This window comes from Aulonocara stuartgranti (assembly GCF_965226115.1).
Source record: "Aulonocara stuartgranti genome assembly, chromosome: 17".
Taxonomy (NCBI): Eukaryota; Metazoa; Chordata; class Actinopteri; order Cichliformes; family Cichlidae; genus Aulonocara; species Aulonocara stuartgranti.
In genome coordinates this window covers 38,671,211-38,696,733 of record NC_138953.1, presented here as the reverse complement: position 1 = coordinate 38,696,733, position 25,523 = coordinate 38,671,211, and the positions used below count along the sequence as shown (strand labels likewise).

General features: G+C 40.9%; 1 protein-coding gene across 2 annotated transcripts in view; it reads left to right on the top strand.

Moving 5' to 3' along the window:
- Positions 1-25,523, top strand: part of sgip1a (SH3GL interacting endocytic adaptor 1a) — an 82,882-nt gene that overhangs the window by 19,367 nt on the left and 37,992 nt on the right. For both annotated transcript variants that reach the window (XM_082510347.1, XM_082510348.1), the window contains exon 3: positions 250-294. In XM_082510347.1, coding sequence (XP_082366473.1) covers positions 250-294 — 45 coding nt within the window. The remainder of the gene's footprint in view (positions 1-249; positions 295-25,523) is intronic.

The following is a 25,523-nucleotide window of genomic DNA, read 5'->3' as shown; positions in this document are numbered from 1 at the left end:
CATGGCTCCAGCTCTGATCGACACCTAAGCCGTCCCCCACCCCTCCTCTCTCTCGCTCTATCTATCTCTCTGTCTCTCTCCCTCCTGAGCTAGTTGACAGGCGACGTCTGGGGGTGTTGGAGGTTCACAGTTAGCCAGGGCGTTAGCCACAAGCACACAGCTGTTCTGCTGCCATCAGTTCTACTGTGTTTTAGTAGCCAGGAGCTTCTTCTCTTCCCCCTCCCCTCACGACACCACCTTTCATTTCAGGCTCTTTGGAGATTGAGGAATGCAAATCTGCAACCATGATGGAAGGTAAGATCATTTTATTCTGTCTTTTTTATGCCACCCCATTTTTCTTTTGTAATTCAGGATAATCCTTAATGGCCTTGTTCTCGTGTTCTTCATCTCGTAGCAAGTGTATGAGGTATTTGAGGTTGAGATGTCAGAAGCTGTCCTTCTGTTTCGAGCACACGCATTTTGTTGACTTGCTTGTTATTCTTGGGAAAAGGGCACAGCCTCTGAATATCTACAACAGAGGCACAATGGCGAAGCTAATTGAAGCGTGTGTACCTTTTTGTGTGTGTGTGTGTGTGTGTGTGCGCACGCATATGTCTGAGAACCCCCAGCCCCCCTTTTTCCCGCTTCCCATCGTAAAGGATTATTTGGATTTATTGTGCAGGAGGGCTTATGTACCCAGCTGGCTCACTTGTATAAATTTTCTTTGTATGGTGTGCTCTGAAACGGATGCACACGCTCACTGCACTGTATGACTTTGCCGTGCGTTCACACTACATGGCTGTTTAACCCAGCACTTGTATGTTTGCACGGGCAAGTGCACGCGTACATTCGAGCCTGCCGATGGCTGGACTGAGCCGTCTCTGTGGGATTAAGCATAGTGATGAAAAAGAGAATTCATCATTGTTTTAATGTCATGTCCCTTTAATTGGTGACATCATTAGGGGCAGGCCGGTGATGTAGGAATGAATCTCTGTAGCTCTGCAGCTGGCACGCGAAACCTTCTGTTTCATATGTCTTTGATTTCCTGGATTTGGTTTGGAAGTACAGTATATAATATATTCAGTGACCAGTTGTATGTTCTATGATCAAAAATGCAAAAGATTTGAAGTGTGTACATTTTAATTGTCTTAAGGTAGAAATTTTCCAAAAATTGTGGATAAATGCACGAGGAAAACCAGTTATTTTGGCTCTTTTGTTTTAATGTCGGATGACCTTAGGACAAGATGGAATTACCTCAGTGGCTGATGAGGACGAATCTTAGCATGCTGTCTGGTTTTATGTGTTTCTCTCTGTGTTTAAAAATAAGTGACAGCTATTGAGTCCTTTACGTTTGCTTTGTAGGCAGGTAATCCACACACGTTTACAGTAATTTGGACATTGGGATATGCTGTTCACCACGCCAGTCCCCTGATTTCTGATGGATTTGTAAGCTTGAGAGAAAATTTCAGTGTTTAAAGGTGTTGTTCTGAGTAAGTAATGGCTATTTGACCAAATGGCTTATCGCTTGACCTTAACTGTGTATTATCATGCTACTGTGTCATGAATAGGCTTACTGTCACTTACTGTCTCATGTGTCATTATACGATGAACTGTGTTGTAGGTTATGATTTATATAATGGCCATATGGCTCCACCCTTTCTGCCAGACCCTGCAATTCACTTGTAACACTGAGGCCTCTAACAATGATATCTAATAAGCTCATGCTGCTCATGCAGACGCAAATAACTCGTTTGTTTTTGAAACAAAAAAGGTAACCCTGGGTAACCTTTTCCTTCCTGTAGGCCGCAGCAGTATAATATGATTCCATGTTCAGTGTTGTACTAGGATACAGACTCGCAGTGACAGCACTGGGCAGTTGGACACTAATGGACTAAACTAGAATATGATGAGCTAATTTTTTAGTGTATTGTCCTGTCATAGATCACATAACTCTCTTGGGCCAAGTTATTGGGTAACCAAAAACTACAGACCATCTATAAACCACTTACCTTCCATCAGCATGGCTAGCACAGGCTTACCATGGACTAGTGAGAGCAGGATTACAGTCAGGTGTTAAAATTGGATGCTAATCCTTGTTAGCTCTGCTTTTTAAGGCCTGCATGCTTGGCCCTGAGTAACATACAGGGTAGAAGATGAGTAGTTACTTAAATGTAACCTAGAGAGAGAGGTACAGGCATTTGCTAACGTGTTGCTAATAGCAGCTAAAGTTAGCTCCTCGTAGCTGTTCTGAGAGATGGCTACTGTCTCAATCTAAAATACACATACATTGGTCTCATTAAACTGCTTACTTTTGTTTCATTTGCTAAGATAGGTAGTCACGCTGCACCTTTTAGAGAATGTTGTGCGTTTCCTTAGCTTGGTGGTCTGTTCATTGTTGGATGTTGTAGAATCAGGCCAGTTCTGAAGTGTTGTTTTGTCATCATCAGCTGCAGCAGCCATTATTCAGCTTGGCTGGAAAAGCTCAAACATAGACCAAACCGTTTCTCACTAGTGTTGTTTAAGAGACATCACAAGATGCATGTATCTCAGTTTTATTAATAAGATCCTCTGTTCGATCGTGGGAAGAGATCCTTCTGCGTGCATGGAGAGTTATCTGCTGTGGTGACCCATAAGGGAGCAGCTGAAAGTAGCTTTAGTTCTGCATGTACCGTACATTACCCGGGTCAGTCTTAACTTTCAGTTTTTAACAGTCGTTTGCAGTAAATGTCATTTGCTTTGCTGCTGTATGTTTTTGGATTAAGTTTCTGCTACAATAATTTTTATGTTCTATTTTGCTTCTGTGGACGTTTCATTTTATCCAGTTTTAAACTTTGCTGTTTTATGCTTGTAGTGTTATGGTCCAATAAAAAAAAAAAAAAAAAACTACTTTGATAAGTAGCCCTATTTTCAGATTTATGACACCACATTTCAGAGCTAATCCACCAGGTGTTTATTTTAAGAACAAGGAGAATGCTCTTGACTGATACAGGAACATTGAACAGAAACATTCAGTGTCACCATATTTGGATTTATATGGTTTTCACAGGACATTAAAGGTACATCCACACAGGAAGCGGTCTGTGGTGATTAGTGAAGTGAACTGTTCCCGAGTCAATTGGAATTATTTTATATATATATATATATATATATATATATATATATATATATATATATATATATATATATATATATATATATATATATATATATATATATATATATATAAAAATAAATAAATAAGAGAGAGCGCAAAAGGTATGTCAGTATTGGTAGGGTTTTTTTTGTTAATTTCAAATGGCTGCAATAATTCCTGGCTTCATAAAGGTTGCAATCTTCAGTTTTTCTTGATTATAGGTTTTGAATCGACTCTATGATTACATTCAAGGATGTAGGGAGCTACTTAACTGGCTTGCGAGGTCATCAGTGGTGCTCTCCTGTGGTTTCAAATATCATCTCTTCAGCAGGAAAACATGTGAAGTGATTTATTGCATTTAGTCTTCTTACTGTGATCATTTGCATTTATGCTGCTCGTCTTCTCACCCATCACAAATTAATTATTCGACAAACATGTTTTTAGTTTCCCCCATTGGACTTAGTTGAACCAGCTACAGTTTATTGAAATCATGTGTATCCGGTCTTTAAATGATGACGTGTGAACCTGCTTCCGGGCCCAAACTACTCTGCATTTATTAAGGCTGTTGTGTTTTTAACATGTTTTAATGCTTTGTATCTTGTTCTATTTAATCTGAAGGAGCCCCTAAAAACAGTCAGTGATCACTGTTGGTCTCTGTTTTTATTACACTATTCATTTTAAAGCTGAGGTTTTAAACTGTTACAATGTAACTCCAGCCCAGCCCATGCAGCAGTATATTAATGACTAACCTCGTATTGTGGATGGATTATCTCAGTTGTTCTCCTGACTGAGGTTTGGTCCGTTTACAGCATCCTGCCATGCGATTGCATTTGTCCCTAACCATCAGGAACCTTCACGTTAACTTTTATCGAGTGGAAAAAAGTTAGCGTTCATCCTCCAGCTTCACTGTGTTTATGCCATGCTAACAGGAAGTGACAGCAGAGCTGTACATTTTAGTTTTTCAGAAATCTCTCAGTCAGAACATGCTATATCATGTTTAGGTGGGAACTAGCGAGCTAACTTCCTGCTTTCTTCTAACTCTGTTGAATTTAATAAATTCTGTTTTCATGGATGCCTGGATTTTAAACTTCATTGTTACACCTGGTAAAGCAGCAACGCTGATGATTTTATTAAAGATGAAAGAATTTAGACAGTTTGCGGCATCTCTGAGAGTTATAGTGTTCGCTTGACTTTGGGACCTGAATCGGAGTTTGGACCCGGAAACGGCTAATGACATCAGACTTAAAGACCGGATTATGCTTAGTGTTTTTAACCTTGCTGCTAACAACAGATCTAAAAGCTGAGATACTTCGTATGGCAAGACTTTGAGGTAAATATAGGCCCACTGGATTTCCTTTGAAGTATTTTTCATATTTCTTATTTGAATTAGTAATACTCAAATATTACTAATTCAGGTGCTGTGGTAGCACACCAACAGTGAGAGGGCAAACACCCCCCAGGGAAGAAATGGGAGAGAGAAGAGGACGTCCAGTGAGAGCAGTGGGTTGTGAGGAATATGTAGTGGTTGATAAAGATCATCAGACGGGGAGAGCTGGAGATGAGGCAGATAACTTTATAAGCAATTAATAAAGGAAGTTCAGATTTGGATTATCTTGATGGTTATATGTATATACGTACACTTAACTTCTGTAGCCTTGGAGACGAGCTACAAATCAGACATGTATGTGCATCCGTGTCCGTGTTTGGTGCTCTGTGCATTACAACAGGGATCAGCTCCTATCTGTTGTTCTCTCTGATCAGTTGCATATTATGTTAAAAACCAAAGGGCTGATTAGAAGTGTCCGACCTTTCCTCTAGCGGTACTCTGGAGTCAAAACTTCCTTTATAAGGCAAACAGCACCAACATTTTTCCTCATCTACCCTAGAGCCAAAACATTTTGTGTTTCAGGCACTTACTCTTGTTTCACCTCTGCCCTAATTGTAAACTCTGTGCAGACTCTTGTGATATTTTCTGATCATGACAATGTTCAGAATGGAAAAACACTTATTTTTAATGACTGCGTGGTATTTCCTGTGGCACCACCATAAGGGATAAGTTCATGTTGCAGTCCGAGGACTGATAAGGATCGAAGATTAGCAAAATCAGTATGTTTTTGGTATTCTGTCAGAATCTTTACTACACTTAGCTGCAGTAATCATTTACTACCCTTAATACACGAAACTTGTACTGAACAATTTAGTCAGTCATAGACAGTAGGAAGCTTTAACCCTGGTTACCAGCATTTGGAATTAGACTGTCACAGGGAGGCATAGTATTTAGAGCTTGTGTGGCTGAAAGTTGGATAAACCCTTGATTTGAATGCAGGACAGCAGAGGACGGAGAGGAGCTCAAGACATATGGTGGCTTCCACTTCTTTATTGCTCTGTTTGTTATTTAAGGTTACAAGCAGCAAAATTTAAGAAACATTATTATTATTATTATTTGCTTAATTCATCATTTATTTGCAGTGTCACTTGTGCTTTTGGCATCTGCATTTTGTATTTTTAGGCTTTTGTGACATAAAATATATTTATTTATATTTAAAATGTTGCCTTTAAAGTTGCATAATAAAGATCGGATTCTGCTGTGCAAGCTCAGTTAAACTGATGCTGTTGAATTCAGGATTTTCTGTCATTTTCTCGGCCGAGGTGAAATGGTGAGGGGTTTTGCTCCTGGCTTGGCTGGAACAGTCTGTGATATAAATGTCATAAATACTTTATCGGTATGTAAAAAAAATATTTCATACACTATCATCTTACCGGGAGAAAGTTCAAACTGTTTAAAAATGAATATTGCTGATACGAAATAAAGAACACGTCAGTCACTCTGCCCATCTCTGTAGTCGCTCTTTTTCTGAGGATTCCCTGCCTGCAGGTACGATCGCTAGGAGGCAACGAGCAGCTCTCAGCCCGTGGTCAGGTTTAGGAGGATCTTTAAGGTTTAAAAAACCTGACAAATTAGAGAAGAGTTCAGTACCTGAGTTTCCTGTTTCTATGGCTGCACAATGCTGCGCATTCATTTGATAGTGGAAACTGCCAGTACAGGTCAGCGCTACTAATGATTGTGTTACTAGGAAAAAAAAGACAGTATAGATGTACAGTATTCGAGTGTCTGAACTCTCAGGGCATAAGCTCTGCAGTGACTCAAAAGAGCTAACATTCATCGCATACATGTTACTTTTTGCCAAAGAATGAGTGAATATCAGAATCAGAAACTTTATTAATCCCAGAAGGAAATTGAGTTGTCATAGCAGCAGATATACAACAAACATCACACACTCATATAAAGTGAGTGCAGAAACAGAGATATTGATAGATAAATATTAAGATAAACAGATAAATATCGAGAGAGGTATAAATATAAAAGGACAAGTGTGTGTGTGTGTGTGTGTGTGTGTGTGTGTGTGTGTGTGTGTGTGTCATGGTGTACAACAGTGACATTGAGGTGTGACCAGCTCTGTTCCACATGTGTGGATCTGACCCAAGTGGATGAATCACAGAGTCTGATGGCAGCAGAAGGAACGAGCTCCTGTAAGGTTCCCTCAGACGGTGAGGTTGAAGGAACCTGTTGCTCTTCAGATTGTCAGTGTGTCATGGAGGGTGGGAGTCATTGTCCATGGTTGCCAGCAGTCTGTCACTGATCTGGGGTCTCTTATGTCATAATTGCGCAAATTATCAGGTTCTGCAGTGAATATGTGAATAACTGAGTGGTTTGTAACAAGCAAAACACTGAGCACGTCTCCAAAATATTCCTGTGACTCACATATTTTAACAATTAGAGATAAAACTGCATGTAGCTTCAAAATGCATTTTTTAATAACTATGTGCTTGTTATTTATATTGTTACAGAACCATGAAGGACATTGTGATAAAACTAGTAGCTGCATGTTTGCTCTAGAAGACTTTTGTCCTACACTGGGTCCTACTCGAGACCCAAAGGAGTAATCTGGTGTCATTTGCCCAAACCATTAACCCATGTGGAACGATGCATTGGAACCAATGCAGAATTGTATCTTCCTTCTTCTTCTTGCAGCCAACTGACACATAAAGCTGCATGAACAGCTGCATAAAGGTAAACGGGAGAAACTTACTGTCATCCATGTTTGGCAGGAGAGTGAGGCACAAAATCTAGTGTAGCGCTCTTGACAGGTTGTCAATGTAGATTGTTCGATCTACTGCGCTATATAAATACAATTGAAGAAGAAGATGCATTTTAGTATTAAATAGTCCACAATGAGACAAAATCAGACAGAGACGAGAATGGGTCTGTGGTAATTTCCAACATGTTTCTCTAAAGAACGTATGGAGGTGATCGACTACTTCTGACGTTGGTTTGTACACTGGAGAAGTGACAAGTCTGAGTCACTGGCTTCTCCTAATAATAACAAAAGTGTGTGTGCATGTAGCACAGCATTAGATAACGCTGATATGAAAAACAAATGTTTGTGCATGTGTGGTCAGGTCATCACAATGTTTGTTTGCGTGCGTCTTCCTCAAAGTGTGGCAGACACAGAGGAAAGCTCTTTGTTGAATGTGTCACAGCAGAATGGGTCTATTGTGGCCGTGCTTTACAAGTCTGACAAAGACCCAAATGAACTTTCCCACAACAAAGACACACAGAGGCAGAAATTCATGAGGGAAGGAGATGAAGTGCCAGCAGTTGAATTCATTTGCTTGTTCTTCTTCACACTTTTCGTATCACCATATTCATCGTAGACAAGAGCCCGTCCAAATTCTGTCTTGTTTTTGTTTGTTTTTTGTTTGCGCAGACACACCCTATCGCGTGCACACACGCATAGATGAGCTAATGTAATGATAACTGAGATTCAGAGCAAGGTAAACAGACGTGTTTGTCGTGGAGCGGCGGCTGGGGGAAGGCGAGGTTCTCATGTGACGTAATGAAGCAGTTTCTTTGAATGACGTGTTAAAGTCGGCTTGAGAAACGTCTTTTTCAGAAAGACTGTTGAGACTACATGATGTGTGTTTGCTAGCTAAAAAGGAAAGGCACTGCATGTAATTCAGCTGGTAATTTTTCAGTAATATTAATATTTAATGTTTTCCGGCTATAATTACATCTTATGTCCCAGTCGGCAGCGTAGTGGTTCTTTTAAACTGAGATGCTGCGCATTAAAAAACAAGCGTGGAGTATCACAGACTGTTACCGACTGACTAAAGATGCTGGTTTCAGCCTGACAGGCCCCACGCAGGGATCAGAGGAACCTGCTGTCAAAGCAGTAGGTGATTTGCTGTCAGAGACGTGTGGTCTAATTTAATCAGGGACTCTAGTTTCATCATAAAAAAAACAGCCTGGTCTTGTGATAACGCAACTGGCGTGTTTGTGTTGTGGTTTTGAATTTAGGTGAGAGCCGGTTGAATGTAGCTCAGAGGCCTGTGCTGGGTTTTCATGCGGCTGTGATGTTACTGAGCGAAGGTTTGAAGGTGAGTCAGAGGCTGTGCTCGTTTCAAAAGTGCTTTATCTTTATCGATGATCTAGAATCATTTATTAGCTACAAACGATGAATGCTAAAGTTACAAAGTAGCTCAAATCGGATGCCTTGCTGGATATTAAATGTGAAATATTTCATGTTAAAACTTTAGTAAGTTTACAAACTGGAGTTGTTATCAGTAGCAGAAGGCTGCTTCTTGTTTCATGTGATTGACATCAATTGCTGTGACACGCTAAATTAACTGAAATCTACAGACAGGATTTTTGCATCGACCCAGTGGACAACTTATGACTCAAAGCAACGAGGTTAACGAGCTCAGGGCAGAATAAAACGTTTTCAGTGAGACTGTATTGAACGTGCTCTGCTGTTGAGCCAAATACAAATGACAACAAGGTCTTTCATGTTTAATCCACAATAAATGAGGGAAAACTCTGTTTACATTAGCATATTTCATGCAGAGTAAAATGGATCAGCTCACGGAGCAATCCCAAGTAAGCAATCTGAGAAGACACATTAACATAGAGATGCACGGACAGAAGCTCTGCAAAAGCAAAAGGAGAATGAAGACGATGCTCTACAGCCATTTCAAGGAGGGAGCAGGCGAGCAAAATGAGCGGTGTAGATAGGAAAGATGATGTGAGTTAAAAATTCCAGGTAGGATGGTGTGAGAGGTGGAAAAAGGTGCGTTTAGTTGAGTCACTTTGTTTGCTTTTGTGTGACATTTGTGGCATTTCTGGAATTTGACCAGATTATATGATAAAGATGAACATAAGCACTTCATTTATTTATTTTCTTTAAATCTTCCGCTTTGGTTTGAAATCGCAGCTTCAGACATCCTCATTTCTGTCACGACTGTCTGGCTGTGAACAAATCCCCAGGGTTGCAGGAAACCCCTCCAGGAAGTTGGATGTATTTTGCTATATAATATTCATGTGTGTCTCTGTTCATCTCCCAGGTTGACTCTTACTGCGTGGCCCAATCTCCTTTTACTCTGCTTAATTAATAAATCAGCGTGACATAACGGTGCAGTTAAACGGATGCATTTGCGTATTCTTTGTTCGTGATTACCCGCTTACCCTGAGCATCTGTATCTACTTCAGTTAGTCATTTTCTGGGTTTCCCAGAATACCTTTCACCAGCCCCTAGAAAACCTCTATGTAGCAGTTTAATAAAGGTGGAAGTATTTTAGTGTGATCTCATAGTTTCAGATCCAACCACCCATGTTATTGATGGCTGCAAAGAAGAACTGAAATATGCTGCTTTTATACGTGTGTTAATTAGAAAAAGTGTTTTTGTTTTCATCCTTGTATCCATGGCGAATCCCCCCTTTCACCATGTCTGTTCTGTCTGGTTGCAGCGTTTCACGTGTTCCTATTGTGCGGCTACAAGCCAACGCAGTGTAAACAGATGTCTTTTTCAATCAGCAGAGGCTTGCACTAACACAGTAATGCAGAGACGCAGCTACAGGAAGAGATTAGCTTGATGCTGGCTTTGTTGAGAAATGTAGTGATGAGGGAAGGGTTGAAGGGTTTGGCTGTTGGAGAGCAACAGAGGGATTGAGGGCGATGGAAATGTGCAGCAGTGTCTCGTCAGCTGTGCGTGATATGTGCGACTTGTGAGCTGAGTGTGAGTCATTACATATTTGTAGTGCATTTACAGTTTATTGGGCTATAGGCCTGATTCATGTCCAGGCTTATACTAAAGATCTGGGGGGGGGGGAATCCTTGATGTCCTCACTCGACCTGTCAAAAAGTTATTTTTATTCCCATGTATGGACTCTAAACTAAACTAACTCTAAGAACAAACTCCAAGTGTAAGAGGTAGATTACCCAAAACACACACAAACATACTGCAGGCAGTGAGATTTTCAGCAGCAGCAGGAGTAAAAACAAAAGCAGCTCCTGCAGGTGACTTAAACGTATAAACCTCGTATCTGTACGCAGGCAACATGGCAAAAAGTTGTTACTGCAGCCTGTGAAGCATTAGGACAATCCTTTACCGCATGACTTTTGGTACAGACTGTCCAAAAGATATTTCGTAGTGCTTGTAGAAAAACTCGGTGCTTCATTTTTTGTCGTCTTTATTCTTTATTTCTAATGTTAATTTGTTTGTTGAGACATTACACTCTGTAAATGTCAGTAACTTGTGAAAAATGTAATTATTCCTTTGACCAAACTGTACATGCAAACTGTATTTATTACTTATGATGTAAGTAAGGTGGCACAGAAAGCACACAATTAAAACTAGTGGTTTTGTTTGTTTGTTTTTATAGCTGAGGTACAAAAAGTAATGTAACCTGGAATAACATGTTTGAATTATTCATCAATCCCAGTAATCCCACAGTGCAAGTGAACTTCAAGCAGAAACAAAGCGACCTTTGCATCCATCTTTGTCTTTTAACTCTGAGGCCTCTGTGATGTCAACACAGCTCTTTGACCTCGCTGACCCCGGCTCTTCTGTTGTTGTTTTGTTTGTTTTTTAAATTTTTTATTAGGCATCACCTTTTAGCCAGCACTTTTCAGTACAAATATGTTGTGGAGTTCAGGAGACGAGCATTTCCTGTCCTCTGCTTTTTCTGTGCAGCACAGGTATGTGCGACTCTCATTTGCCACCTTTTCAAATCATCATTCAAACCCCTTGTTTTAACTCCATCGTGCATCTACTTTTATAGTTTATATTGTAAACAGGATCACTAAAGCTTAGCTGATATATCGAGGATGCACCCTGGACAGCTGACACGCACAGACTGAACCAGATACTCTCACTTTCATACCTGCTGATTTAGTTGAGTTAACCTTGGATGGAGCACCTGGAGCAAACCTGAACAAAAAGCTAGCTTGGATGTTTGAACACAAGCATGTGGCTGAGAGGTGGTTGCGCCCAGTCATAGTTTATGCTATAAATGAAATGGGGGAAGAGAGTGAGTTAAAGCACTTGAATGTATGTAGGCTGTGGTTTGGGGATGAAATGTAATGAAAAGCTTGAATGATAACACTGAGTTTATATTAAACATGCTTGGTAAATCTCCACAGCCAGTTTTTATTCGTCAGTTGCTGAACAGGATTGTAGCTTTACGGGAAATTTGGATTTGTTTTTACTTAATTATTGTCATCGTATCTTAATCTTGAAATGCTCTTATTCCCACGAACCACACTACTCCAAATAAAGCAATGGTTTTATTTTCTACAATTTAAAAAGAAATATTTATAATTACTACAAAAATGTAATTTTTCATTATATCGCTGACAATAAATGTGACTTTGTCAGAAACACAGAAAGCCATCTCTATTTTCAGAGGCGATTGTGATCATTTGCCATACTCTATTCTGTGCTGTGCTCCCGGTATCTGCAAGTCCAGCGACGTTGTGGGTACGGAGCTTGACGGCAGAAGTAGAAAGGTGGGATCAGTAAAGTATTCTGATCTGAAACTACTTTTTAATTTAGCCATATCAAGCTCATAGGTTTATCAAAGTGTACACAATCTGCTTGTTGACATATCAACCCTGCTTCCTGGTCCAAGCTCTTACTGCTTTTAAAACGTGTTGCAATGCTTTAGGTCATCTTTTATTAATGATAAACAAGCCCCGACAAACAATTGGTCATTGTCAGCCTTGCTGGCTTTTTATTTGGACTATTTAAGTACAGCATGTGTTTAAGGGCGATCGTGGCTCAAGAGTTGGGAGTTCGCCTTGTAATCGGAAGGTTGCCGGTTCGAGCCCCGGCTTGGACAGTCTCGGTCGTTGTGTCCTTGGGCAAGACACTTCACCCGTTGCCTACTGGTGGTGGTCAGAGGGCCCGGTGGCGCCAGTGTCCGGCAGCCTCGCCTCTGTCAGTGCGCCCCAGGGTGGCTGTGGCTACAATGTAGCTTGCCATCACCAGTGTGTGAATGGGTGCGTGAATGGGTGGATGACTGGATATGTAAAGCGCTTTGGGGTCCTTAGGGACTAGTAAAGCGCTATATAAATACAGGCCATTTACCATTTTACCATTTAAGCTCATTTTTAAAACCTCACAGTGTAAGTACAGCCCATGGGCTCACAGTCTGGCAGAAATCTGAGGTCACCATCCTCCATCTTCACTGGGTTTAAGTGTTTCTATTATGTGAACCAACATTGCTGCTGTTTAGTTTTGTGCTAATGGTCGGTAATACTGAAAAATGGCAGGATTACATTCTTCTTATTAGGCTTTTTGTGTCACTGTTTAAGGTTTGGTCAGTTGTCCGAAAATGTGAATGACAACTTCTTTGTTGGGAATTTTATTTTTATTGAAACGTAGTATATTTGATTACAAGGTGGATGTAGAGAAGCCAGCAGATCTCACTGGCAGTAACTTTACACTGTGGTAGCACAAACCATAGAGAAATGTTCCTTTTGTTGTGAGGACCTTCCATCAAAAATAAAGGTAACCCATCAGGTCTTCAATTTCTGAGATGCTGGCGCCGCACAAAGACTCTGATTTTCTACACTTAGCTGAGAGTTTTAAAACTGAGCATTAGCAGCTAACACAGAGCTCTGCCCTACACTGACTGTTCTTTCCTTGTATCTGGCTGAGGCATTAGCTCATTGTGTGTTTGACGGCATGTCATGCTAATCAAACAAGGCAGCAGGAGTCCTTATGTGTTACACAGTAATGTAGAGAAGTAACAGGGGGGAGGAAAATGTGGTCAGGCTAATATAAACTGGGACATCAGTTATTGTTCACTTGTGCAAATGACACACTTTAGTTTGTGTAAGTGAATGTTCCCGGTGTGTGTGTGTGTGTGTGTGTGTGTGTGTGTGTGTGTGTGTGTGTTTGTGAGATAGAGATGATAAATGATGTTGATGAGATGGTCCATCTGCCAGTCATAGCCCAGGAGCTCAGATGGATGACTCATAGCAGATAGGATTTCATTAGCAGACGTCAGGCCAGTCTGCAGAATAGAGGAGTCATTGATTTTCACCGTATCAGCAGAGAGAGGGACAGAAGGGGAGAAAAGGAGACTTTGGGTTTGGAGGACTGCAGCTGAGAGAAAACTCAGTGAAAGTGAACCACACAAAGCACCTGTCATCTGCAGTGCCGCTGTAAGATGCTGCTGAAAGAAGGGTTGTTTGTGTCTATAATGAAAGATGGGCGCAATGGACTTTTTATATTGTGTTTTTCTCTGGGCCATTTTTATGCAAATATCATTGAGACTCATCAGTGGAGGAAGAAGAGGGACTGAGAACGACGTTCGCGTGGAGGATGCACTCTGTAAGTCCAGCAAATGTAGATCTTAAATGCAAATGTGGCAAAGCTTTCACCCTCGTGGCAGTCCGTCACAGTTTCCTACAATCAGGGATTTTGCGTAGCGCCGACGTTACATTCTTGTTTTTCGTTCTTGATTGCGAGGCATCGAGTTCAGTTTTATTTCATTCATCAGACCCTCATTCGATTTTGTTCTAAAAGTCAAATTTTATATGTGACAAACTGATAAAAGGGAAAAACAGAGAGCGATAGAACAAAAAACAAAGTATTCTCTCTGGTTTGTGCCGCTAAAGAAGGGTGGATAAACCAAAGTCAGGATGTGCAGTCCTTTTCATTATACCAGACTAGTCTCTCCAACATTCATTTCTTTAACAACTTCATTGTTGAAAGACTCGGATCCATATATAACAAATGGCCGAGGCAGATCCACTCTGGTGGAACAAATTAAAGGGTTGGCAAAGGAAGTGACTCCTTCACTGTTTGCCTCGTGTTAACCTCTGTCTATAATTTCTGACAGCTATGCAGTGACAGGGAAACGTCTTGGTCCCGTTTCCTGTGATCAAAGATCGGGCTGCCCAACTCAGTTTTTGAATTTGAGCAGAATATGTCATCTTTAAACGTCAGTAAATGCAAACACAGCATGTACCAAGTGCTTCCTCCCAGAATCACAAGGTTTTCTTTGCTGTTTTTCTCCTCCTACAAGTCACGAGGCTCTGAGCAAATACTTTGTTACTATTTGAGAACATCAGCATCACTTTTAGTGCCTTATGTCTGTGATAGAAGTGTTTTATATTATTATGATAAGATTAATTTGATGTAAAATATACTTTTCTGTATTTTTATAATTAAAAAAATAATTCGTCTTCGTCTTCTTTGTCTTCCAGTATAGTGCAATCCCAAGTTACTTTCTAAATGTAATCGTGCAACGTGTTAATTTAGTCACTCAGCTTCTCAGCGCCCGCAGGCCATCTCATAATCATCTCTGAGATTGCCTTCCTCAGTAAAATATTTAGTCGTTGTGTCTTTATTTCATTTCATTGACCTAAAATTGAAACTCTTACAGAACACGTGCATTAAAAACATTGTATATGTTCTTTTTAATCACAGGAGAGGGGATAATCCATCTCTGCCCAGCACTTTTTAAACTCTCTGAGAGCACATCAGTGCAAACTGTTCTGCATCTGTGTATGATCCATCTGCACATTCAGCAGGTCGAATGCATTCGATGTTAACTTGGCCTCTTTCTATCTCCATTACTTAAGTGCTGCAGTTATCGCAGGATTCTCTCCTGAAATGGCCCTTTGTTGGTTTAGAAGTAGCAGCTGGTTACATAACATGGAATCACTGCTTTTTGGAAAACCTGTTTACAGCATCGTGTGCTCGATGTTTGCAGCACATATTGACGAATAAAAACACAAAATGATTGAGGAATATCACAGAAAAGGTCCCAAATCTTTAGGATTATGAAAGAAATGAGAATTGTTCTACGTTTTGCCTGTTTTCTTCAATCATTATTATTATTTGTGCATTTCTTTTTTTTGCTGGGTATTTACAAAGTAGGTGCAGTGTGTATGTGTAGCTTGAGTCAACTTGTGGGTTATATAAGCTTTTCCATAACTCCGGGTTGCTGGGCGTTAGTGACGCTGGGAATGATGGTCTGTTCCCTCAAAGTGTTTCCAGATCTTGTGGCTCATACTGGTTTCTCTCCTCTTGTTTTTTTCTTTCTCTCCTTACGTTACGGTTTCTTCTTCTGCCCAGCTTTTCTTTTTCGATACTCGTTTGTGTTTTCATGATTTTAATTTGAGGACCGTCACTGTGAAAACATGCTGTCAGAGGCTTTCCATCATTTTTTTTTTCTTTGTGAAACATAGACAGTCAGAAATTCTTTCGCCAACCAAAATCTGGCCAAACCTGTAATCTGGGTGTGAATAAGGGAGGGGTGGAAGCAGTGGTCTGCTGTAACCAGAGAGAACTGAGATTAGTGGAGGAACTAAGGCAAATGTAATCCGCAGGAATTTGGGCCGACTTTTTAGGATCATGTCACAATAAGACGCACGAGAAGTAAAAGACAACACGGTGTGGCGCATTGACTCGACTCCTCTCGCCTGCGTTCTTTCTTCTCTCAGCCCCGCCCCCTTATTGTCCTCATTTTCATAATTGTGAATCAACAAACAAAGTAATTTCCGGTTCTTCCCTCTGGGCACGCGGGAGGAGGACGTGACCAGGTTGCATCTGAGCCGCTGATATGTATCGACATTTTTTTGTTATCGAGCCTCATCTGGGTGAGACCACACACATGCAGCCTGGCAGTGAGCTGTGTGTGCAGAGCTGCTTGTGTGGAAAGCTTCTGATTGTGCGCAGATTTATAACCTGACCTGGGATCAGCTGCTCGTCGCTCTGATCGTTCCCGTCTTTCAGATGTTCCGACACCCTCGTGTCTTTCGCACCACCTCCTCCTCCGTGGCTGGAAAATAGCTGAACTAACAGCAAATACTCAACATATCTAAACTTTAAACACAATATAAGAAAAAACAGACAAACAACAAAATAAAACATTCATAAAGTGGTAATCAGATTTATTTTTTTATTTTCCCTGAATTTTTCTTGGTCCAAGACTTTTTAACTTGGGTTTTTCATTTTTGCATGATTTCATAAGCTTCATTAAAACGCTCAGCTTCAGTTGTTACAAGCATCCAAGGCATAGACAGCATCACAGTTATTTAGCTACTTGTTATTTGATGATGTAGTAAAACACAGTACAATGGTAAGAAAAATGGGATTATGTCTCCTAACAAACGCTTACTTTGTGGCACCTGAATGTGAAACTGTGCTGAGGATCATAAAGGACTTTCAGAGGACTTTGTGTAGCATGACAGGCTTTTTAACTGTCGTTAATATGCACTTGATTTCATTTGCTCAAGTTTGGCAGTTTTACCATCAAAGCAATTAAGGTGGGCAAATAAACTTAATGTTCCAAGATCCTTATTTTTGCTTGGATGGTTTTCTTGGACTGAAGCCGAGCTCACGGACTGTCGACGTGCCAAAAACTGCACCGCAGCGCCGTGTATTTCCCCTGAACTCAGTTTGTTCTGCTACTCCGTTTTCTCTATAATGTGAAAAATATGAACACTCCTGTGCCAACCGACACGATGACACATTGTGAAGGATTTACTGTGAATTAGCTTCACAAAGGAAACGATGGTAATGCAGCCATGTCAGATTGCACTACACAGCACAGGGGTAAGCCTTTACATGCGCTTATCATTGAAGTGCTTCAGTACATGGGATGCACCGCTTAAGCTTGAAAAAACAAGAACAAACGAGCGAAAGATCACAGGTTGTGTTTGAGCCAAGTGTCTAATTTGTCAGTTTCCAGTGTTGCTCCCTTAACATCTAAACAAATACTGATTGACCTGTCATTGATGACCAGACTTGCTCCTGTTAGTTTGCTAGTATTACTTTCCTACTTTCCCCATATAAAAAGATTAACTGTGTGTGTGTGTGTGTGTGTGTTTCAGCGTGTAATAGAATACATAAGGAAGATTTTAGCTATATTTCCACGACTAACTTCACAGTATTTTTGTAATGAGCATGTGTGTTGATTCTCAATTACATTTTTTATTCTTAATCATTATTAGCAGAATCACGATGGCCTCCTAGGCCTGTTTTATCTCGATAAAGGCTGTGGGTGCATCGCAAACGTTTTCTCACCACAGTCTCGATCCTTTCTCCTCCCTCGTCCTCCTGCTCTTCATCCTCCTCCTTAATACTGCCGAGTTCAAACTCTGTGCAAACACCGATCTCGTGGTTTTGAGAAGAAAAAATAACATCCTCTCATCAGTGAATCACGCTTCATTGTACACCCACACTGTCTTGTGCCTCATGGCTCAGCTGCTTTGAGTCACTGTATTTGATATTAAAATGAAGCCAAGACAAGAATCTCTGGATAGTTGGGCCCAGAGAGCACTTTATGTATTTATCACAATCTCAGAACAGATTCTGTGAATCAAGGTAGCTCACAGTGAGCAACGGCTGTCTTTGTAATAAGACGGGAGGTTGAATCGTGCGCTGAGAGCTTGTTTAAATAAAAAAAAAAGAAAAGAAAATGCTCGAGCAGCTATAAAGCAAAGTTGGTTCTTTTGTTTGTTTTTTATTTTGCTCCTTCTTTTCTTATCTTCTTACGACAAAGATGGTGGCACTTAGTGGCACACAAGATTAGTTTCCTCTAAATATTTTTTTCCTGAACGACTTTCAGCTTTGCTTAGAGTTACTGTCACCTTGAAGTGAGGTGCTTGCACGTGCTGGTTTTTTGCAAATTGTGCAAAATAATATTTTTTTTCCTTTTTCCTGCAGTTTGTAAAAATGAGTGCATCTCAAAAATGAAACTATGAAGACACTCGAAATAAATTTCCTGTGGTTGGAAACTATTTTATCTAACGTCAAAGGAGCTTGCAAAGAAAAGTGTCTGGACTTCTTTAAGTTGCTTGAAGACGTTTCACCTCTCATCCGAGAAGCTTCTTCAGTTCTGGATTTAAATCCAGTGGGAGTTTCCCCCCACAGAGGGACAAAAGGACCCCCTGATGATCCTCTAATCGCCTGAGCCAAGGTGTGAAACTGGGTGTGGGTCAAAGTCAGCCAGGGTTTCGGATGAGCTCGTTGTGAAACCTGGCCCCACCTTATCCTGCGAATTCCTGAGGTCAGATGGCCCAGGATGTGAGTGGGCGTTAAGGCGTCTGGGGAGGGAACTCAAAGTATTCAAGCAACTTAAAGAAGTCCAGACGCTTTTCTTTGCAAGCTCCTTTGACTTCGATGACCTGGATGACTGAGAACCTTCAGACACATTTTATCGAACCTTTTTACATTTGCCGTTTTGAGGGATATACATGTGAAATTTCTGTAACTACAAGTAGGGCTGGGCCATATCATACCGTTCACGTTAATACCGGTGTAATGTCGGGCAACGATAAGAAAATGAAATATCACGATAGAATATGGGTAAAACGCGCATACGCGGTGCCTTTCTTTTCATACGCACATGGCGGGAAAAGCACTGACGAAGAATGAGATGTTACACCCCGGCCTAGGCAACCGGCGTGCAACTCAGGAAAAATAGAAAAAAAGGGAAAAAAGGGCCCCCAAGCTCACTGCTCTTAAGGAGGGCGAACTCATTAAAAAAAACTAATACGGGCTTCCACAAAAATAATCCCAAAACGAAAGTATCGACCACTATTTTCTTTAAAGCAAAATATGATATTTATTTACATCACAACACAAGGCGCCAAACGATTTACAACGGGGGGGGGAAGATCGCGACCATGACATACAGAAACACAGGGCTTAAATACATAGAAGGAGCAATTAGGGAATGGATCACAGGAGGGAAACACAGCTGGGGCAAATTAGACCTGACGAGACAAGGAAACGTAAACTGAACACACTAAGATAACACAGACTTTCAAAGTAAAACAGGAAACACATAACAGTCACGCCAAACCAAAACGCCTAAAACAATACACTACCAACGCCGAACCGTAACAGAGAAGAGCGAAAGCGGATCGTTGAATGAAACAGATGAATCTGAACTGGTTTGTAAAAATGCTGCAGCTTCACTGGTGTGGAACTGGTTTAGCTTTCGTCCGTCAGATACACAACAAAGCACTATTTTTGGTAGCGCATGCTAGCGAGCCGTCGTTATTACCGTGTTTGATTTTAAGTGTGCCGTATTTTCCAATCCTTTGATTTTTCTGAAAATCGACAGAGCCCCTTATAATCCCGTGTGCCTTATGTATGAACTCTGGTTGTGTTTACTGACCTCGAAACGATTTTATGTGCACGGCGCTCGAAAATCTGTCAAATGCTTCAGTACGACTTTGCTAAGCTTCGAAGCCGCACCGCTTGATGGATTGTCGGAGCGTTACGGCTATCGTAGGCGGAGCCTCGCGGAGTGATACGTACTGTGCTTCAACATAATGTTACCGTATTGTGTGTGTATAACCTCTTTTTAAGTGTTGTGGATGTTATACATGGTTATGCTGAGGATATGTCGGCCAGTTTCCACTGGAAATGCCTTTTGGTTAAACTGTCAGCAAGAAATTTGCATTTGCACTGTTAAATTTTTATATTTATTTTAATGCAGATAAAAAACAGCTGCTTGTTTAAGTGAAAATACATTGATGTGTTTTTTTTGCACTAATAAAGTTGTGGAGTTGTAAAGTATTTTGTCTAGTGTCAGTTATTTCGTCAGTTATATCGTTATCGCAGATTTTCGTGATAAATATTTTTGATCATATCGCCCTGCTCTAACTACAAATATGTGTGTTTAAAAAATATATATATATTTTCAATTTTTCTGTAGTTTATTGCACTTTTTTGCAATTTATCTCGTTACTATGGACCTAATGCATGCATATTATTGAAATTTGGGATATGTCAGTTGTATTGATGCATATTAACTTGAAATGCTACAGCAGGTCAAAATATAAAGACTTGGTTCTGTGGTGGGGTTTAAAGGGTTATTAAAATGAATCACATTTGTTTTGTGTTGATGCTGCTGGGCTGTGTCAGAGAGATTATCCTGACCATCTTACTTATGGGATTGAAAACACTGACCACAAGTCAATAAATACATGTAGAGCAGTGTTCAGGCAGTGCTGCAGGAAATTACTTGTTTTCACTCATATTTATATTTTACTCAATGTTCTTTGATAATGACACAGAGCTTCATGAGCCTCTAAATGTCGCTTGTTAATGTGTGTGTGTGTGTGTGTGTGTGTAAACTGTTAAACTTCAAAATCATCTTCTTTGCTCACACTGTAGCGTATTGTATTTTTATGTAGCAGGCCCTTTCATTTCTGTTAATTAAAAACTACAGTCAATTCAATTCAACTTTATTTATACAGCGCCAAATCACAACAACAGTCACCTCAAGGCGCTTTATATTGTAAGGCAGACCCTACAATAATACATGCAGAGAAAAAGCCCAACAATTAAAACTGTCTTGATCAATACTTCTTCCCACTCCCTTTCAACATGTAAATTAATCAGAATGTTTTTTTGTATGTAATTTGTATAGTATATTTTTTTTCTCTCATTTCTTTTCTAAATGTACTTGTATATTGTTCACATGTTGAAATAAATTACCAATCAATCAATCAATCAATCAATACGTCCAGACGCACTGGATGAACTCATCATGTCTTGAAGCCAACATAATAAGGGACTGGCCTTGCTATTTTAATCTCCAATCACAAGTGAGCGTCTGTTGTAGACAACTTATCAGAATCAGAATACTTTATTGAGCCCTAGGGAAAATTATTTTTTCGTTACAGTGCTCCATTATAAACAAACATTAACAGAGACAGACAATACACTAACTAAGAATAGCACAATATATACAGGAATATATATACATAAAAGTCACTTGTTAATAAATAGCTGAAAAAGGAAGAACATGTGCAAGAAGGGTGTAGCCGTTGCAGTAAACAGCGTGTTAAGTGGATGCGTTGTACAGGGAGCCAGAGGCAGGAATGATTTCCTGTGTCGTTCAGTGGTGCTTTTTGGTGATCTCAGTCTCTCACTGAACGTGCTCCTGTGACTGACCAGTAGGGATGGGTATTGTTTAGGTTTTATCCGATACCAGTACCAAACCGGTACTTTTGAAACGGTGCCGGTGCTTAAAGAATGAAGAACACACACTTTGTCCAAAAACCTCTCATGTTTAACTGTTTTCCACTTTTTCTTTGGTCATTTTAGCCTTTTTGGCCAGGGTGAAGGGAGTATCTGCCATCAAACAAGAAGACAGCAGCATGTAGCTATGATGATGTTTGCTAGTTCACCTTACCTGCATTAATGTAATAACGTGGTTAGCCTACTCAACGTAAATTACACACTAACAACATTAAGCTACTCACGCAGAGAAGAACGGCTGCTGCTGCATCATCATCCTCATCATCATTTCTGCTACACTGGCAGGGCTAGGGGCCAGGACTCTCCTCTTCGGGTTTTTGGGGGATGTTGCTAACTCCGGGTCCGATAACAGGCAACCCACCCGCAGTAGATGTGCTCGATGTGAGGTCTCGCAGCAAGCTATCAAATATGGCACATTTCTCGGCTTTTAAAAAAAACGCTATGCGTCGCCAGGTGTTTGATCAGATTTGAGGTGTTACCTCCTTTGACGGTATCACAGTATCAGCTTAAAGCACTTGTTGCTGCTGAGTTTGCATCTTTTGCTGTGAAGTACAGCCAGACTTTGACCGCTTCGCCTTGGACATTTTTAATCTGTAGCTCTGCTCTACAAGAACGTACGTACCTGGCCCCACCTACTACGCTTGCAAAGGTAAAATGATTGGCTAGAATCCAGAGTGTGTGACATCTCAGGAAATAAAGCACCGAAATGTGCGCTGCTTTTCGGTCTGGTTACTACCGTTTATGTCAGAACCGGTGCCATCATGGCACCAGATACCGGTACCCATCCCTACTGACCAGCATGTCATGGAGTGGGTGGGAGGTGTTATCCAACATTGTCTTTATCTTGGACAGCATCCGCCTCTCCGACACCACCTTGAGGGAGTCCAGCTCCATCCACAAAACATTGCTGGCCTTACGAATCAGTTTATCGAGTCTGTTGGCATCTGCGACCCTCAGCCTGCTCCCCCAGCATGCAACAGCATAGAGGATCGCACTGGCCACAACAGACTCATAGAAAATCCTCAGCATTTTCTTGCAGATGCTGAAGGACCTCAGTCGCCTCAAAAAATAGAGACGACTCTGGCCCTTTCTATAAAGTGCTGTGGTGTTTTTAGCCCAGTCCAGTTTATTGTCAATGTGTACTCCAAGGTATTTATAGTCCTCCACAATGTCAACACTGACCCCCTGGATTGAAACAGGGGTCAAGTGTTTCCTGGTCTTCCTGAAGTCCACGATCAGTTCCTTGGTCTTTGCCACGTTGAGCTGCAGATGATTCTGCTCACACCACGTGACAAAGGAGTCGACCACAGCCCGGTACTCTGTCTCATCATCCCTGCTGATGCATCCAACCACCGCAGAGTCATCAGGAAACTTCTGAAGATGGCAGGTCTCTGTGCAGTGGCTGAAGTCTGTGGTGTAGAGACAGTCCCCTATGCTGCTGATTATTATTATTATTATTATAATTCTCATCATCTTGAGCAGAAATGTGGTACCACCTAAACACCTTTAAAGCTATTTATCTGAAAGGAATTTCATAATGCAGAATCTTTTTTTCTTTCATGAAAGCCTGTATGTGATGTGAGTTATTATCAGGAAAAAGACTGAGGGGAGATGGCGTTCTTACAAGTTCTTACAGCTCTGAAATGCCACATGCTTATACAGGGAAGGGAGATATCCTCCTTTGGGTGGAGATTCAACTATGCTGCTATATTTCAGGGCACTGTCAGACTAATGTGGCCAAAAGAAGCTCTACTGTCCCCCCTCCCCTCCCCAGTGGCAGCGGCGCTGATGTGTTTTGATAGGAGGGCATGACTGAAATAGCCACGGACTTGTCTTGAGGGAGAAGTCTGAGGCCTGGCAGTGGTTAGGACAACTGTATGCTGGCATTAGTCATATTTAGGTGTGTGTGTGTGTGTGTGTGTGTGTGTGTGTGTGAAAACATTTGAAAAGCTCTTGTAAGAAATCATTGCCTTTTGTCTTATTAAAGTTTCAAATATACATATGTTTATGTACCGAAATCATTACCTAACTTGGGGTTTGCTGATGCTTTAACAATTATGCTTTGAAAAATAAAAACAGCTTTATCTTTGATCATTTTATCAGAAATATACATTTGGTAACTATATGAAGGAGGCCGAAGTCAGAAGGTCACGCTGTGGCACGAGCAGGATCACTTTAAGGGGTGTCCTTGATTCTCATGTCAGCATCTCATATGTGTAAAGATTTTTTGTCAGCAAATTAGACATTTCCCCCCGTGTCCTTACACCAATGATCTATGTTAATAGCTACTTTGTTGGCTCTGCAGCAGGGTCATTTGTAGCGCAGTCCTTGGTGGATGCTATTTGGAGCCTGGGGATGAGAAGCTTGAGTGCAGGCTGTTTATAGTGAAGCAGGGGATGAGCAATAATGGGACGCAGGAAGAGATGGACACAGACAGGTAATAAATAGCAACTCTGGTTCTAGCTAATGTTTCATTTTTTAACATTTAATATGTTGTAATTCTTCTTATCTCTGATGTTTAAGGAAACTTGAATAAATAAGGAAGGTTTTAATTAAGGATGAAATGCTGTGATGGCAGCAGTGTGAAAGAAATTTGTCTGTACCTATGACAGCATCATAAACCTAAAAGAATAAATACAACACTAAATATCGAGTAATAAAGAGAGTGCAGACATATAAGGCTGCATCACCACCATCCTCACATTCAGTTTTTGTTCATCTCTGCACCAACCGCTCGCACGCCGCTGTTTGGTTTCTGGCTCTGACCCACTTTATTTAGAGGTGTGTGACGTCACTCAGTGTGTGCGTGCATCAAAACTATCCACTTCCTAATATGCGTACGTGTGGAGTTGTGTGTTCATTGTGGATACATTGTTACTGCGAGCGTTGCACACGATGGCTGACAGCGCAGCCACCTGGCCTGTACAGTCAAGTTCTAATTTTAGCATTCACAAACTGGCACTGTCTCTTTGTCTTACACACACACACACACACACAGAAGAGATTTACTCCTGGTGGTGATATCTGGAGGTTTTCATAGGCCGTGCCCCCACATGGCAGTTTCCTGTTTGTTCTCCAAGGTAATGAGACTTGGGGGGTGACACTTCCACTGACACGATGTCGTCTCCCCTTCCCCTCTGACTTCTATCTCCATTTCGGAGGTAGTTGAGATGAAGATCAGAGAACTGGAAGATTAAATCCAGAGACTAGCAGAGAAGAAAGTAGATGGAGAATATAGAATAAATTGCTTCCTTCCTTCCTCTGCAAGCAGAGATAAAATGGTTGTAAACAGGGAAGGCTGAATGATTTGAGAGCTTCCTCGTTTGTGCAAATATTTGTCTTTGGAATGAGCTGACATACTTTGTCATTAAATCCATTTGGCTTCATTTTTGAAGGTTAATTCTTAGTTTGTAACTACTGAATAGGAGCATGTGCTTTTCATTAGCACGTCTTTAGTTAACAGATATCTTTTCAGTCTGCAAGGCTGCAAAAACAGTACTTGAAATAAAATAGAAGCTGCATTCAGCTACATGTCTGCTTGAGATAATAGAGGTCTTTCTTTTTTTGCCTGGGTATCATTGCTGGTACACTGGGAGGTCAGAGAAGGGTTTCTTTCTCTCACATGTCTTCTCTTCCTTCTCCCTCTCAGAGCCAGTAAGATGAATGAGTCACTCCAACAAAAGAGCCCTTTAAACCGCTTGTTTGCATTGTGCCGGTCGATCTCTGTTTCTTTACTGTACGTCAGTCTGTCTGCATCCCATCTCCCTGCTCGCTGCTGTTTGTCTGCAGTTGTTTATTTTTCTGTGTGCTCGTTTCTGTGCCTGCCTGCCTTCGTCCTGTATCGCTAATTACTTGCCTGCCTGCCTGTCAGTGGATCCACATGCTTTTCCTCGTGCTTAGTCAACAGCATGACTCAATACCCACTAGGGCTGAACGATTATGGAAAATAATCTAATTGCGATTTTTTGCCCCAATATTGCGATTACGATGCGATATGCGATTATTTTTTAAGGTCTTTGTCTTCTGTATTATTAAACAAAGACAAGCAATACATC